Source organism: Mya arenaria, chromosome 14 (genome assembly GCF_026914265.1).
Source record: "Mya arenaria isolate MELC-2E11 chromosome 14, ASM2691426v1".
Classification (NCBI taxonomy): Eukaryota; Metazoa; Mollusca; class Bivalvia; order Myida; family Myidae; genus Mya; species Mya arenaria.
The window spans coordinates 44920417-44936991 of record NC_069135.1 but is presented as its reverse complement, the minus strand read 5'-3'; the positions used below and the strand labels follow the sequence as shown (position 1 = coordinate 44936991).

Genomic DNA, 16575 nt, shown 5'->3' with positions numbered 1-16575 from the left:
AGTTCCTATTCCGTCCTTATTCTCATACAGCTGACTTTACAGACATTGCTTTACAGTCATTTAACAGTCATTTAACAACAATGTTGCGGAGACAATGCACTATTGATATACGGGATTCAACAAGCGCTAGAATTGTACCAACAATGAGTTCATTGTCATTCTTGTGCTCTGCGGAACATATTAAGTCCGCTCTCTACATATTTTGATGAACAGACATTTATGCATGAATATAACTTTTCCTTAATACTGATCCCAGTCTGTGCCAATTTGGGATAAAGCTCTTTCTATAACTGAAAATGTAAAGTGTGTTTGAATTTTACAATGGGGAGGAGGGTGAGGGGCAAAATGAAATGTTTTAAGCGGCAATACATGAAATTTTGTGTACTGAAAGGCTATTTTATAATAGAACTGAACAATCATGTACATAACAATGGTATTATTTTAACTGGAATTACTACAGACCGTATCAGACGACCTAGGACAACATGGTGCATTCTGTATTCTGTGCGGTTAGCACAGCATCAACGATACCGCGCGAATGGCAATTATGTAACTTAATCGTACAATGCATTTCATTCAAATGTGTTGGCAGAAGGTAATTTTAACAATTTGTAGTCAGAAATTGTTCATTTTAGGCGTATTTTATTACTTTTTTTCTCCTAACTTGAAATATAGAGTACACTTGGACGATTTAAAGGGGTGGGGGGGTGGATGGTGCGCCTTCCGCCCTGAATCCGCTTGTAATTCCATTGTATTATTATCCGACATCAATACGATGATACAATAATCAATTTTGTACACTAGTAAATATATATACAAATATTTATGTCATGGAGAAAATCTTCCAATAACTTGAGCCTTAACGAATGATAAATCTTAAATAAATCTGTACAACTTTTTTTTATGAAATATACAATACAGGAAGTTTAAGGGTTGTACATTCACTTGGCTGCCTTAAACCGGCTATGTATAGGTCGATATACCTCGCTGCTTATATTAACAGCGTACAGGGCACACTGATCTACAGAAATAAACATCATAGCTAACGCACTCGTTTGTTTGAACAAGGTCATAATTTAGTCTTAAGGTTTCGACAAACGTGCAGAGGTGTTATTTAAAGCTTTAAGATGCCGACATTAGCTTACTGGAAAATTCGCGGGGTATGTTACATTGCTTTTCATTAATTATATATTTTAGTATTGATTGAATGTAGCTGTGCTTTTATATCATTGACGTCTTATGTAAAGAGGTTTTTCTGAGTGTGGAAGGCTTTTCAAAGTTCATCGTGTTCTGAAAACGATGTCTTTTTTGTTTAGTTAGATCTACTCGTGACTCGGGTACATTTGCTGTACAATTATTTAACTTAAGAATGTTAAGCAATTATATTTATCAATATAAATCATAAAACACGCTTTAAAGATAGAAATAAACCTGTGCATGCCTACGTTGTGAATTCACTGTGTGATTATATTACTTTACCACGCTTTGTCATTATCTTTGTGTACATACATGCAGTCCTTCTAGAAGGTTATTGTGTTTATCTTGCATTCTTTTAACTCGTCTCTGCGTGTCTGTTTTGTGCGTCTGTCTTGACACACACACCATTTTATAACCAAATGCGCACCCTAAGACATTCAACCTAAACTTTTATCTTGTTTATATTGACAGGGGCGTAGCTATCCCTCTATCATGTCGGTTTCATATTTGTTTATTTTAAGTTCGACCAAATTGTTTCCCAGACCCGCGTACATTTGAGCGAACTTTTGTAAATGAGCGGTATAGCATCCCTATAGTCTTAATGGACTATAATCCCATTAAAGAGACTATACATCAGATTGGCACCATTTTTTTTCCTGTAACGAGTCTCAGGACAATTATTTAATAAAATGTTTTACTCTTTGATATCATAATTGTAAGGAAAATCTAATCGGAGACCCGTGTTGCCAAATGTGCAGTTCAGTGCTGTATCCACTGTGCTACGAATGCTTACCCTAAGCTTTTGGAACATTATAAGCTATATACCTAAGTTGGTAATATCACGTGATAACATCGACTAGCCAATCACGCATAAGAATGAATTCTACTAGGTATACATACCTAGTAATCTTTTTTAATGGAAAAATAGGGGAAAAATATAATTGTAAACTATGTGGTACTTCAGATAGTTAGTATCAATGCATTGTACACATCGATATCAAGTTATGTCAGTTTTCTCCTTTTTCATCATAAGGAGTACAGCCCCTTAAGGGTTGTGTCTCTTCTATGACGTAAGTTACGGCGCGGGTGATTTCTCAATTCACAAGATAGTTCACCATCATAGGTACTACATTGTGTATAATTATGCAGTATTTATGAAGTTATTCAGATCATTGATAGCGTCATCAAATGGCATGCTCGACTGAACCTCGGAATGATTTAAGTATCTGTATGAAATAAGTAATCTGACTTCATTGAAGTCGAAATTTCAGATACAAAGAAGTCTGGTTGGTTAGAATGCATACAACCTTTTGACTTGCGCCCCTCCCTCCGAAGCGAAATTAATTTGTTTTTCAAGTGTTGGCAGAGTGGTTTGAGGGTTCTCCCCCAGGAATCACAATTGCTACTCCGTTATGGTTCATTTCGGGCGTATTTTATAACTTTTTTTTAATCCTATATCGAAATGAAACTTTGCTAAATTTAGTGGGGGGGGGGGCGCGGTTTGTGCCGGGCTCCCCCTCCCCCTGGGCCCGCTAGTGATAATTTGTTATACATGCGCCGATATGACCAAACGCACTGGTTTAATCTTATACTTGTGATGCCAAGGTCACAAGTTGGTTTTAATTTAAAGGTATTGCTTAACGAACGCAGGTGTTATTAAAGATGCCGACTTTAGCTTACTGGAAAACTCGTGGGGTAAGAACAGTTTCCCTTTGTCTTCGATTTAAATTGTGCTTTCATACTCATTAAAGGACTCGTGTGTACATGCGATTTTGACTTCTACCATTGAACTCCTTCTCCTACTCCTACTCCTACTCCTCCTCCTCCTCCTCATCATCATCATCATCATCATCATCATCATCATCATCACATCATCATCATCATCATCAGCACATGTCTTCTAGAAACACGTAGTGAAGGATAAATAAAAATCTGACAGCTGGTAGGCATGTTAACTTTATACGTGCCAAAGAAAAGGAAATCTTTACTTAAAAGTTCTACTATTAAGATCCCCTATTATAAAACTTTTACCAATCTCGAAATCATGCTCCATATCTTCAAAAAGTCGCATTCGTCATAATTATTACCTTTAAATCAATTGGAGGAACATGTGTTAACAAGACATCTTCGTAAAGTGAAATAAATCCTTTGATAAACCTATACGTATAACCTATATGTTGATTTTTTTAATGACTTCAAAATGCTTTCTTGTGTATATCATTAGCACAGCTATGTCGGCCTTCTTCGTGTTATGTGACTTATTACCAGTTACATTTTTACACAAGGAATCATGATTTTCTAAATTGTAAAAAGATGCAAATGTATTGAAATTCATGTTTCTTATAGAAAAAAATATAATGTCATATTGAATAACTTTTTCTTTAAAGGGGCTGTCTCACGTATGATAAAATAGCGGGGGAAAAAGAAAATTGTCGAAAACTGACATAAACTTGGCATCGATGTGTACAATGCATTGAAACTTACTAACTGAAGTACCACATAGTTTACAATTTATAAGTTTAGCAGTTATTTCGTATTTTTCCATTAAAAAAGATTACTGGGTATGTCTACCAGGTAGAATTCATTCCTTCTGCGTGATATTACCGAGGTAGGTGTATTGCTTAATTATGTCACCCGCTTAGAATATGCCTTTGTAGCTTAGTGAGTAAGCCGCTAGATTTCAATTTTGGCGACGCGGGTTCGAACCCGGTCTCCGACACATTTTTTTTTACATTTTGGTACTTTTTTACAATTATGATATCAAAGCGTTACACATTCTATTAGATAATTGAAAAGGGGCGGTGTACTGTTTGGCGGTCTGAAGACCGGCGTGGATGCTTTAAACACCCCTGGCGCTTTCGGAGTATATCCAAACGGAACATCCCGTCCAATGTTCGTAAATGGGTAGGGTTTCAGAGTAATAACTCTCGAAACATGAAAATATGATTGTGTACAAGTCTGGTTTTGAGCACGTGGTGTCGTTAGATTTTTGTACAATGCCTGTCACTCGATTTTTATTGACGTTCGTTTTTGTACCTTTTTATCCGTTCGACGTAAGAGTAACCTTTTGATTTGCGCCCCTTCCTCAGAACAGATATTTCTATGGTTTAAAGTGTTGGCAGGAGTGTACTCCCCGTAGAAATCTTTTAACAATTTCTAGTCCGAAAGGGTGCAATTTGGGCGTATTTTATTAGTTTTTTTCTGCTATATTGAAATAAAAGTAAACCTGGACGATTTAAATTTTGGGTGCCGCCGACATGTATACGATGATTGAATATTTTATGAAAGTGTGTGTATACCACATGATAAAATGCGTCATAAATGCTACGTCGGAAGGCAATATTTTTTCTTCGAATGAAGACCTTGAACAAAGATCACTTTCCTATTTTTACCATTTTAATTATAAATGAAAAATAGCGCAGTCTTCGCCGCTTACATTTATAGCACCGCCTTCGGTCTTTTACCGAGTTTAATTGAGAGTTAAGTTTCTTAAAACTTAAAAGTTCGACAATCCCTTTTCACAATACGGCCGTCTATCAGACACTGTCAAAACAATGTTTTGGAAAATGGTTTGTCGAAGTGTTTGAAGAAACTAATCACCTTATCAAACTTCGGTAATAAATCGAAGTCGGGGCCCTTCAAGCGCCATAGACTGCCCTTTGTTTCATTTAGAAATGGTGTTGTAAAAGAAAAGTTATCTTTGATTTAAGTCTTCGTTTCAAGCTGTACATGTAGAGTGGTCTAATGATAAGGTGTCAGCCTCACGCCATAGAGGTTGTGGGTTCGCAAAATGTTGCCTTCTGTTGTAGTGTACAAATGACGTAAAATATCACGTGGTATACACAAACACACTGCACACAGATCTACAGAGATAAACATCATACAGCTAACGCATTCGTTTGTCTGAACGAGGTCATAATCTAGTCTTAAGGTTTCGAAAAACGTGCAGCGGTGTTATTTAAAGCTTTAAGATGCCGACATTTGCTTACTGGAAAATTCGCGGGGTATGTTACATTGCTTTAAATTGATTATATATTATATTATTGATTGATTGTAGCTGTGCTTTTATTTCATTGACGGACTCATGTAAAAAAGTTTTTCTGAGTTTGGTAGGCTTTTCAAAGCTCATCATGTTCTGAAAACGTTGTTTTTTATTTGTTAAGTTACTACTCGGGTACATTTTTTGCCGCACAATTACTAGTTAAACTTGTTAAGCAATGATATTTATCAACATAAATCATATAATACGCTTTAAAGACGCACTATTATTCCTAAATAAGATTTAACACATTTAATACATTTGTTTTAATATACCAAAAAGGATGAATAAATGTCGAAAATAGTGGTTCTTATGAAGGATGCCGAGTTTAATTTAAAAGAAATGTATAGAAAACACGGTATTGCTACCTTATGAGACCATAGTAAATCGCAGTAAATCTTTCAGCATTCACCAATCATTTATTTTTTGGGCGTTTTCAGCTATTAAATACATAGTTATAATATTGTTAATAGTAATTAATATTTTCCATCAATGCATTGTTTAGTAGGACGTTGTATGTATTGATAAGAGTGTCGCAGTAAAGATGGAAAATAAACATGTATATATATGCCTACGTTGTGAATTCACTGTGTGTATATAGGACCACAGTTTGTCATTATCTTTGTGTACACAGATACAGTCCTTCTAGAAGGTTATTGTGTTTATCTTGCCTAGTTTTAACTCATCTCTTAAGACATTCTTTCCTTCTTCTCTGTTTTGTGCGTCTGTCTTTCCACACACCATTCTCTAACCTATTCTAAACTTTTATCTTTTTTATATTGACTGGCGAGTAGCTAGCCCTCTCTTCATGTAGATTCATAATTGTGCTAGGGGGTCCGGGGGCATACCCCTCTGAAATGTTTGAAAACCATGGTGCAATCTGGTGAACTCTGGGCGTTCTGACCTGCTGTATTTGATACTGGAAAATGTACAGTTTAGTCAAGTATGCATACTGCAACTTTGGCTGCTTTGTTGTTTACTTTGTCAGTTCGTGTGGATTGAGCCGCGTACTCGCGTATAGGCAGCTTCGCGCCTGATTGATATTGTATAACTATATAGATCTATCTGTTCATATTTTGCATGCCTGTACGCCTGACCGTTTATTTGTCTTGTTTTTCGTTTGCCTGTTTGTTTATATACATGTCTGTTTGGTCCTTTGGTAGATTGTCCATTGACTGCACTAGTGGATCCATGGGGAGGGGCGCACCCAGCGCCCCCCCCCCCCCTGCTAAAAAGCGGTCAAGTTTACTTTTTATGTCATAATCGGAGAAAAATATAATAAAAAAAGCTCAAATAACACCATTTTGGACTAAGTATTGTCTAAACATTTCAATGCCAACTGTTTTAACTATCCGAATTTCAGTTCTGGGGAAAGGGCGAATGTCGAAAAAGGTTGTGGCCCGAAGTTACGGCCCTTCCCTTACGTCAATTCCTGGACCCCCTGGTCTGTCTGTTAATATGTCTGATTGTTTGTCTGTCTGTCTAATTGTTAATTTCTGATTGTTCGTTTGTATGATTGTACGAGCGCCTGCTAATTCGTCTGTCTTATTGGTCGTCTGTCTAATTGTTCGTCTATCCGATTGTTCGGCCTTCTGATTATTCGTCCGTTTGATTGTTCGTTTGTCTGTTTGTCTGTCTGATTTTTCGTCAGTCTGTTCTTCTGTTTTATTGGTCGTCTGCCTGTTCGTGAGTCTAATTGTTCGTCTGCCTGTTTGTATGTCTGATTGTTCGTCAGTTTGTTCGTCTGTCCGATTGTTTGTCTGTCTGATTGCTCGTATGTTTGATTGTTTGTCTGTTATAGTGATTATTCGTCTAATTGTGTGTTCGTATATCTGACTGTTGCATGTCTGACTGTTCCTTTGTCTACGTGTTTGTTTTTCTAATTGTTCGTCCGCCTTATTAATCGTATGTCTGACTGTTCGCGTGACTGATTGTTCGTACTCATATGTATTATTGTGTGTCTGTAATAGTGTTTGTTCGTCTAATAGTGTGTTAGTATGTCTGACTTCTGCTGCCTTTCATTAACAACTGTTTGACAGTTGACTGTTTGCTTTGGTCAATCTGAATTTGAAGTGTGTTGGTTCTGTTTGGATTTCATTTTCCGTCAATGCATTTTTCAGCGAATGAAAATATTTTCCGTTTCATCAAACAAGAATCTTAGGAGCGATTTTGTTCCTTAAACTGGTTTTCAATAGTGCATAAATTATGTTGAAAAAATATGAATTAATATGTATAAATGTATGTCGTTCAACGAATTGATGTCTAACGAGTCGCATCAGCTAAGTTTGAAAGTGTTGTCTTCTCGGTAAACCTCGTTTCCACAAAACACCCTGCGCTCGGGTTGGGATGAACCAACTAACGGTCACCCTACGCTCGGGTTGGGATGAACCAACTAACGGTCACCCTACGCTCGGGTTGGGATGAACCAACTAACGGTCACCCTACGCCCGGGTTGGGATGAACCAACTAACGGTCACCCTACGCCCGGGTTGGGATGAACCAACTAACGGTCACCCTACGCCCGGGTTGGGATGAACCAACTAACGGTCACCCTACGCTCGGGTTGGGATGAACCAACTAACGGTCACCCTACGCTCGGGTTGGGATGAACCAACTAACGGTCACCCTACGCTCGGGTTGGGATGAACCAACTAACGGTCACCCTACGCTCGGGTTGGGATGAACCAACTAACGGTCACCCTACGCCCGGGTTGGGATGAACCAACTAACGGTCACCCTACGCCCGGGTTGGGATGAACCAACTAACGGTCACCCTACGCCCGGGTTGGGATGAACCAACTAACGGTCACCCTACGCTCGGGTTGGGATGAACCAACTAACGGTCACCCTACGCTCGGGTTGGGATGAACCAACTAACGGTCACCCTACGCTCGGGTTGGGATGAACCAACTAACGGTCACCCTACGCTCGGGTTGGGATGAACCAACTAACGGTCATGGAAGATACTTATATACCCTATCCCTCTATTCGGAATAGACTCACTCGGCAAGCAGATATGGAAACCAATCAGATTATAAGACTAATTCTCATATATCACTACCCTTCTGTTTGTAGCTCGCTATAAACTTAGCAAGTTTTTTTATGCGAATAAACATATTGTATTGAATTGTATTGTTTATACGGACACCTACAATCGTATTTTTTTTGCAGCTTGCTCAGCCAATCAGATTTCTCCTAACATACGCGGGGGAGGAGTTTGAAGACGTGCAGTATGAACAAGGGGATGGTGAGTATTAACAAATAACCTGCGTTTTAGAAGTACAAGTCCATGTAATACCCACGACACTTGTTTTCTGACGTTACAAATTTGACCAGTGTAAACTGTATTCAATATGATGAGTCCGATGGTGTTGGACGATCTCTTCCACCTATCAATAGGTTTACGGTAGTCACACATGTAAGTCTGTAGGTGCAGTGTACCCTCTACCACCATTCCCATTCATCAGAGGTTCGACAATGCTAAATCTATGTACGCATAGCATCATCACTCTGGTGTACAGGAACGTCTACCACCCATCATCAGGTTAACGGTGCTGAATATGGATTGTCCGATTGTTCAGTATCCCCTCTACCACCTAGCATCAGGTTAACGGTGCTGGATATGGATTGTCCGATTGTTCAGTATGCCCTCTACCACCTATCATCTGGTTAGCGGTGCTAAATATGGATTGTCCGATTGTTCAGTATACTCCCTACCACGTATCATTAGGTTAACAGTATTGAATATCCTAAGGGCTTAGGACAACGTGTCACTGTTGAGATGAAATTTGGATATGTTTATTTTATTTCTTAACTGAAATACAAAAAATACATAAAATACATGCATCAAAGACTGACTTGCTTGCTTCAGTTTATCTTTACAGATATATTATCACAAGCTGTTGCAAGTCAATTTCTTCTTATGATCCATGCTTAACTGTTGTACAAACAATATGTGTCTTTTTTATAGCTCCGGAACTCAGTCGAGCAGCTTGGACGGACGTCAAACCATCTTTCAATGACATTCTAGACTTTCCTAATGTATGTATGAATGTATAGTACATCTGAGTTGCTTGCAGCAAAAACCACATATTTGAAAAGGTTGTGCAATGTTTAATTTAAATATATTAATTGCCCAGTTAACACCCGTACTGACATATCGATCGAATACTGGTATATGTTTACATCAAGAAAACACACCTCGTTTTAGCAAATATTTACGAAATAGTACGTAGTTTACTTGAATTGCTACAAGAATAAACAAAACATTTCTAGTATATCTGGTAAACTCTATCTGATTAAGAATAAACATAGGAGAAGTAGAGCGACACTCTACCCACACACACTACGCCCCCTCCCACGCCAATCCACTAGTGCTTGACGGTCCCCAAACTTGACGTGGAGGTTCAGCGTGACCAATAGATATCCCCTGTTATTAATTTGATTTTGGGGTCATTGGGCCCAAAGACAAATGTCATAATGACATTGAAGGTAACAATCTTGTCCGAATGTATACTTGGCAATGCATGTTCCAACCGTCCTCAAACTTAACGTTGAGGTAGGGCGTGACCAATAGATGACCCCTATTGATTCTGAGGTCATAAGGTCAAAACAGCTGACATTTTGGTCCATTCACATGTTATTCAATTGTCCGAGTATTCCTGTCAACGCGGAGATTAGGGAAGCAATATGTTTGACAATCATCTCTTGTGTCACCTGTGGCATACGAGCGAGCGGGCATCGTCTAGTGTGTTGTCCGATCAATAACTTTAAAAGACTGTGTAATAATAACCAAATTTGGTCAGAATGTGTATGGGCAAAGTACCATAGAAATGTTCGATAACCAGCCATGTCGGTCTTATCACTCAAAAGTTCTTTCATGATAAAAAATACCTAAAATTGGTCTTGTTATTGAACTGGTAAATTTAGAACCCCAGGTTCAATCTTCACCAAATTTGGTCAGAATTTGTATAGTTATGAAAAAAACTTATGATATATCGGACAAATTTGATAACTTGACGTATTGCTCAAGTCATTCAAGTGTTCATTGCCGATTCATTTTAAAATGTACTTATAATTGTTCTTGTCCGATCAATTACTTTATAAGCATTTGTCCAATCATCACAAAATACTAGTAAGGTAAAATGTGTATTGGGATAATTTCTTGGACAAGTTCGTTTACCAGCCATATCGCATGAGTATCTCGGCCAGGTCGGTAACCAGCCTTGTCGTCTCAGTCACTCCAGAGTTATGACCCTTGAATTGGTAAAAACTGAATTTACAGTGACGGCTCTCTACATTTGGCTTAAGGTACAACCACTTATCACCAAACTAGGTGTCCTAAAATTAGGACGGGCATTTTGTATGCAGTTGGTCCTCTTGTTGTCCTGAAAGTGCTTTTAGAAATCTTTATTTTAAACATGAACTACATACAGTATGTTTTTGATAAATACAGTTGCCGTACTACATCGACGGAGATGTGAAAATCACCCAAAGCAATGCCATTCTGAAGCACGTGGCCAGGAAGCATAAACTAGGTATATAATGTTCCGAAAGGTTGCGAAACACGATGTGTACGTGAACATGTATGTGCAGCTATACGTACAGGCTAAAATTGCAGTTGGGTTTAAATGTCGTTTGCGAATTTTCTCTTTCAAATAGTATTGGTAGACTCACTGGTACCGCCTTAACCACGTTCCTCGTGCTATCGATCCTATAACTTTTAACGTGTTCAATGTGCACGTACCTGTGTGACAAAGAGCACACACACGTCCACATGTTCACGCATCTGCATGACCTAGAACATACTCAGACGTCCTCATGTACACGCATCTGCCTGACGTAGAACATACTCAGACTTCCACATGTACACGCATCTGCATGACGTAGAACATACACAGACGTCCACATGTACACGCATCTGCATGACGTAGAACATACACAGACGTCTTCATGTACACGCATCTGCCTGACGTGGAACATACTCAGACGTCCTCATGTACACGCATCTGCATAACGTAGAACATACTCAGACGTCCACATGTACACGCATCTGCATGACGTAGAACATACACAGACGTCCACATGTACACGCATCTGCATGACGTAGAACATACTCAGACGTCCTCATGTACACGCATCTGCCTGACGTAGAACTTACTCAGACGTCCTCATGTACACGCATCTGCATAACGTAGAACATACTCAGACGTCCACATGTACACGCATCTGCATGACGTAGAACATACACAGACGTCTTCATGTACACGCATCTGCATGACGTAGAACATACTCAGACGTCCTCATGTACACGCATCTGCATAACGTAGAACACACTGAGATGTCGGCATGTACACGCATCTGCATGACGTAGAACATACTCAGACGTCCACATGTTCACGCATCTGCATGACGTAGAACATACACAGACGTCCTCATGTACACGCATCTGTATGACGTGGAAAACACTCAGACGTCCACATGAGCACACACGTACATACACATGTACACGTACCCGTATGACGTAGAGCACACACGTACAAACACATGTACACGTACCCGTATGACATAGAGCACACACAAACATACACATGTACACGTACCCGTATGACATAGAGCACACACAAACATACACATGTACACGTACCCGTATGACATAGAGCACACACGTACATACACATGTACACGTACCCGTATGACATAGAGCACACACTTACATACACATGTACACGTACCCGTATGACATAGAGCACACACTTACATACACATGTACACGTACCCGTATGACATAGAGCACACACAAACATACACATGTACACGTACCCGTATGACATAGAGCACACACTTACATACACATGTACACGTACCCGTATGACATAGAGCAAAAACGTACATACACATGTACACGTACCCGTATGACATAGAGCACACACGTACATACACATGTACACGTACCCGTATGACATAGAGCACACACTTACATACACATGTACACGTACCCGTATGACATAGAGCACACACTTACATACACATGTACACGTACCCGTATGACATAGAGCAAAAACGTACATACACATGTACACGTACCCGTATGACATAGAGCACACACGTACATACACATGTACACGTACCCGTATGACATAGAGCAAAAACGTACATACACATGTACACGTACCCGTATGACGTAGAGCACACACGTACATACACATGTACACGTACCCGTATGACATAGAGCACACACAAACATACACATGTACACGTACCCGTATGACATAGAGCACACACAAACATACACATGTACACGTACCGTATAACGTAGAGCACACACAAACATACACATGTACACGTACCGTATAACGTAGAGCACACACAAACATGCACATGTACACGTACCCGTATGCCGTAGAGCACACACGTACATGCACATGTACACGTACCCGTATGACATAGAGCACACACGTACATACACATGTACACGTACCCGTATGACATAGAGCACACACTTACATACACATGTACACGTACCCGTATGACATAGAGCAAAAACGTACATACACATGTACACGTACCCGTATGACATAGAGCAAAAACGTACATACACATGTACACGTACCCGTATGACATAGAGCACACACGTACATACACATGTACACGTACCCGTATGACATAGAGCACACACTTACATACACATGTACACGTACCCGTATGACATAGAGCACACACGTACATACACATGTACACGTACCCGTATGACATAGAGCACACACGTACATACACATGTACACGTACCCGTATGACATAGAGCACACACGTACATACACATGTACACGTACCCGTATGACATAGAGCACACACGTACATACACATGTACACGTATGACATAGAGCACACATGTACAAACACATGTTAACGTACCTAGTCAAGTTTCGCAACCGCTCAATTATCAGAAAATGACGTCCAAGCGGCAATCTCGCCCCTTAAGATGGTTTGATGTTAAGTTTGGGTCTTTATTGATTAAACAGTTGCAAAACATTAATAATACATACATTGTACTGGACAGTACTTATAATTAAGTAAATTTCCTAAAATGTTTGTTGTCGAATCAGAAGAAGTTAAATGTGATGTTTAGTATGTATATTCAATCAAATCAGTGAAAATAAAGTATTTCAGTATTTTTAGATACTTAATAATTTATTAAAATATTTAATAAGTGAGGTACTTAATAAATCAAGTTAGGAAAGGACTTAATATGTTTTATAAATGCCGATGTATGGTCCGCATGATATCGAGTGTCCATTTATCTGTATCATTGGTATGACCCCTTATTATCTGTTTTCAGACGGCACAAATGATACGGAGAAAGCGTATGTTGATTTCATGCTGGACCAGGCAATGGACCTGAGGAATGGCGTTGTTCGGCTCTGTTACAATAAAGACTACGTATGGAAAAAATTTGATACCGTCATATTTAAAAAAAACTTATGGTTGACACTAACATAAAGGGAAAACTTGATAAAAATAGAATATGTCTTTAGTGTCTTTACCATAGGAAATGAGGAAAGAACTACATGTATGTGTTTCCATTGTGTGCGATATCTATGCCTAAACACCATTACCGTGTAGACCAACTTCAGATTATTTTCGGAGTACACATAACAATTAACTCTAGTTAAGAGCACCTTGTGGCACCGATAGTCACATAACAGAACCCATATTTCATTGCAGGAGAGCTTGAAAGAGGACTACTTCAAGAACGTCCAGCCAACGTTGGCGCTATTTGAAAAGAAGCTTGGGAACAACGACTGGTTCGTCGGGAATAAGGTTCGAACTGTAGTGATTTCTGCAATTTATCAAAAATCCAATACATATATGTATTTTCTTTAAATTGTGAATGAGATTTGATCTTCTATAAATCTGAAATGTATTAAAGGGACTCTGTCATGTTTTACACAATCCAATATCAAAAATAACCTAGTAACAATGGTATTAACACGTCACCGGAAGTTTAAATAGGAGATGTTGTGTTCATACATATCTAAAAGTTTAAAAAGAATGTCGCCAATGTCTCTGTGGGAAAATTCCGTTTACTTTCATTGAATGAGATGCGGACACCATACCAGTTCAACCGTTGTTGTTCCCACCATCTTACAAACACTTGTATTAGCCATGTTGATTTAACACCGCTTGATATATAAGTATACAAATCGGTACACTTGTTCATTATGAACAAATTAAATGCACATTTGAAATGAACTCTATGAGTCTGGTTATACTGCGACCGTTGCATAAGTTATAACTGGAGTTGTGTAGTTTCATGGGCGTTTTAAGAATTAAGTAAGGGTCGTAGACTTTCAAGGAATCAAACGGAATCTTAAGAATCCAGTAGGAGTCGACGACTTACCCAGTATCAAAATATCTTTAATTAAAGGTGGACACTATATACACTACCTATTAACGTATCTTTATGTTTGATATTTACAGCCGACTGTAGCAGATTTCCCTATGTACGAGTTACTGGACCAGCATCTGAGAATGAAGGCCGACAGCCTTGACGCTTGCCCGAAACTTAAGGCTTTCCTGCAGAGGTTTTCTCAGCTGCCAAAAGTCAAAGAATACCTGGCGCAGGATAAAGTGAAAAATATGCCCATCAACAACAAATCTGCCGCGTTCAAATGATCAACATGTTTCTTGGATACGACATTAAGTTAACGCTATCTTCTAGCGTTTAAAACCCGGATAATTTAAATGCTACCAGCCATAGAATAGATAGTTGGCAAAACGTTATTAGTTTGGTTGATTTAGGTTTACAGTTCTAGTTTTCTTTAGTTAGATTTTGTAGTCAACATGCCGTCAGAAATATTCTATACATACATGCAGAGTTATAAAAAAATATAATTTGTATTCATTCAAGTATTACTTATATATATATATATATAAGTATTATCATTTTCAACGAATCCAATGGTTGTAAGGTTATTGTTTGTTATAACTTGAGTGAGTACAGTTCTAAAATAAACTGTAAACTGATATGTGTTGACCTTCTGCACTGGTAAATACCTATTTTCTGAAAATTGAAGTTGTTTCTGCATGAAGAAACCTTCTGTCCGGGTAGACCTGGCTGGCTTGTTGAAGCAAAGAGACTCCTATGACCCTGGACGTATTCCCACATTTTATGAGCATCAATTGTTCTAACTTTGTCCATATGTTCACAAGGATCTGCAAATAAAATGATGTGGCAGCGGTACCCATATGACATTAGGTCACGCTAATGCAATATTGTCATGATGTGGCAGTGGTACCCCTATGAGGCTAGGTCAAGCTGATGCAATACTGTTATGATGTGGCAGTGGTTTCCATATGAGACTAGGTCAGGCTGATGCAATACTGTTATGATGTGGCAGTGGTACCCATATGAGACTAAGTCAGGCTGATGCAATACTGTTATGATGTGGCAGTGGTACCCATATGAGAATAAGTCAGGCTGATGCAATACTGTTATGATGTGGCAGTGGTACCCATATGAGACTAAGTCAGGCTGATGCAATACCGTTATGATGTACACCTATGAGACTAGGTCAGGCTGATGCAATACTGTTATGATGTGGCAGTGGTACCCATATGAGACTAGGTCAGGTTGATGCAATACTGTTATGATGTGGCAGTGGTACCCCTATGAGACTAGGTCAGGCTGATGCAATACTGTTATGATGTGGCAGTGGTACCCCTATGAGACTAGGTCAGGCTGATGCAATACTGTTATGATGTGGCAGTGGTACCCATATGAGACTAGGTCAGGCTGATGCAATACTGTTATGATGTGGCAGTGGTACCCATATGAGACTAGGTCAGGCTGATGCAATACTGTTATGATGTGGCAGTGGTTCCCATATGAGGCTAGGTCAGGCTGATACAATACTGTTATGATGTGGCAGTGGTTCCCATATGAGACTAGGTCAGGCTGATGCAATACTGTTATGATGTGGCAGTGGTTCCCATATGAGACTAGGTCAAGCTGATGCAATACTATATTGTCAGCAGTCTAATATAACTTGTTTCCATGGATTTTCGCAAAAAAATGGCTCGTTCCAAGACAAAAAAAGATGTGAAAACATTCAATAGGTGAGAGTGCAGCTTTAAATAGTTCTAAGAAGAGTGAAGCATTATTCTTTAAAGGTGCGTGAAACCTTTTTTATGGAGCCATTTGAAGCGAGAAATAATTAAATAAATTAGCATTCTAAATATTGCCACAAGGCAAGGTTTCTATGATGCTACAGACGACAGTCTTAAACAAGGGGGTAATTACAATGTGATGACTATTAAAAAGGAGTTCCATACGGGCA

General features: G+C 39.0%; 1 protein-coding gene across 3 annotated transcripts; it reads left to right on the top strand.

The window, feature by feature from the left end:
• Positions 1–993: 993 nt before the first annotated feature.
• On the top strand, positions 994–15264 carry LOC128216684 (glutathione S-transferase Mu 5-like). Of its 3 annotated transcripts, none has more exons than XM_052923328.1 (7): positions 994–1160; positions 8408–8483; positions 9207–9277; positions 10692–10773; positions 13575–13675; positions 13961–14056; positions 14717–15264. In XM_052923328.1, the coding sequence occupies exons 1-7, from the start codon at positions 1128–1130 to the stop codon at positions 14909–14911; spliced, it is 654 nt and encodes a 217-aa protein (XP_052779288.1). In that variant the 5' UTR covers positions 994–1127; the 3' UTR covers positions 14912–15264. The 3 variants fall into 3 exon arrangements, with proteins under 3 accessions (XP_052779288.1, XP_052779290.1, XP_052779289.1); XM_052923330.1 differs by lacking the exon at positions 994–1160 and adding an exon at positions 2803–2892; XM_052923329.1 differs by lacking the exon at positions 994–1160 and adding an exon at positions 5082–5201.
• Positions 15265–16575: the final 1311 nt, after the last annotated feature.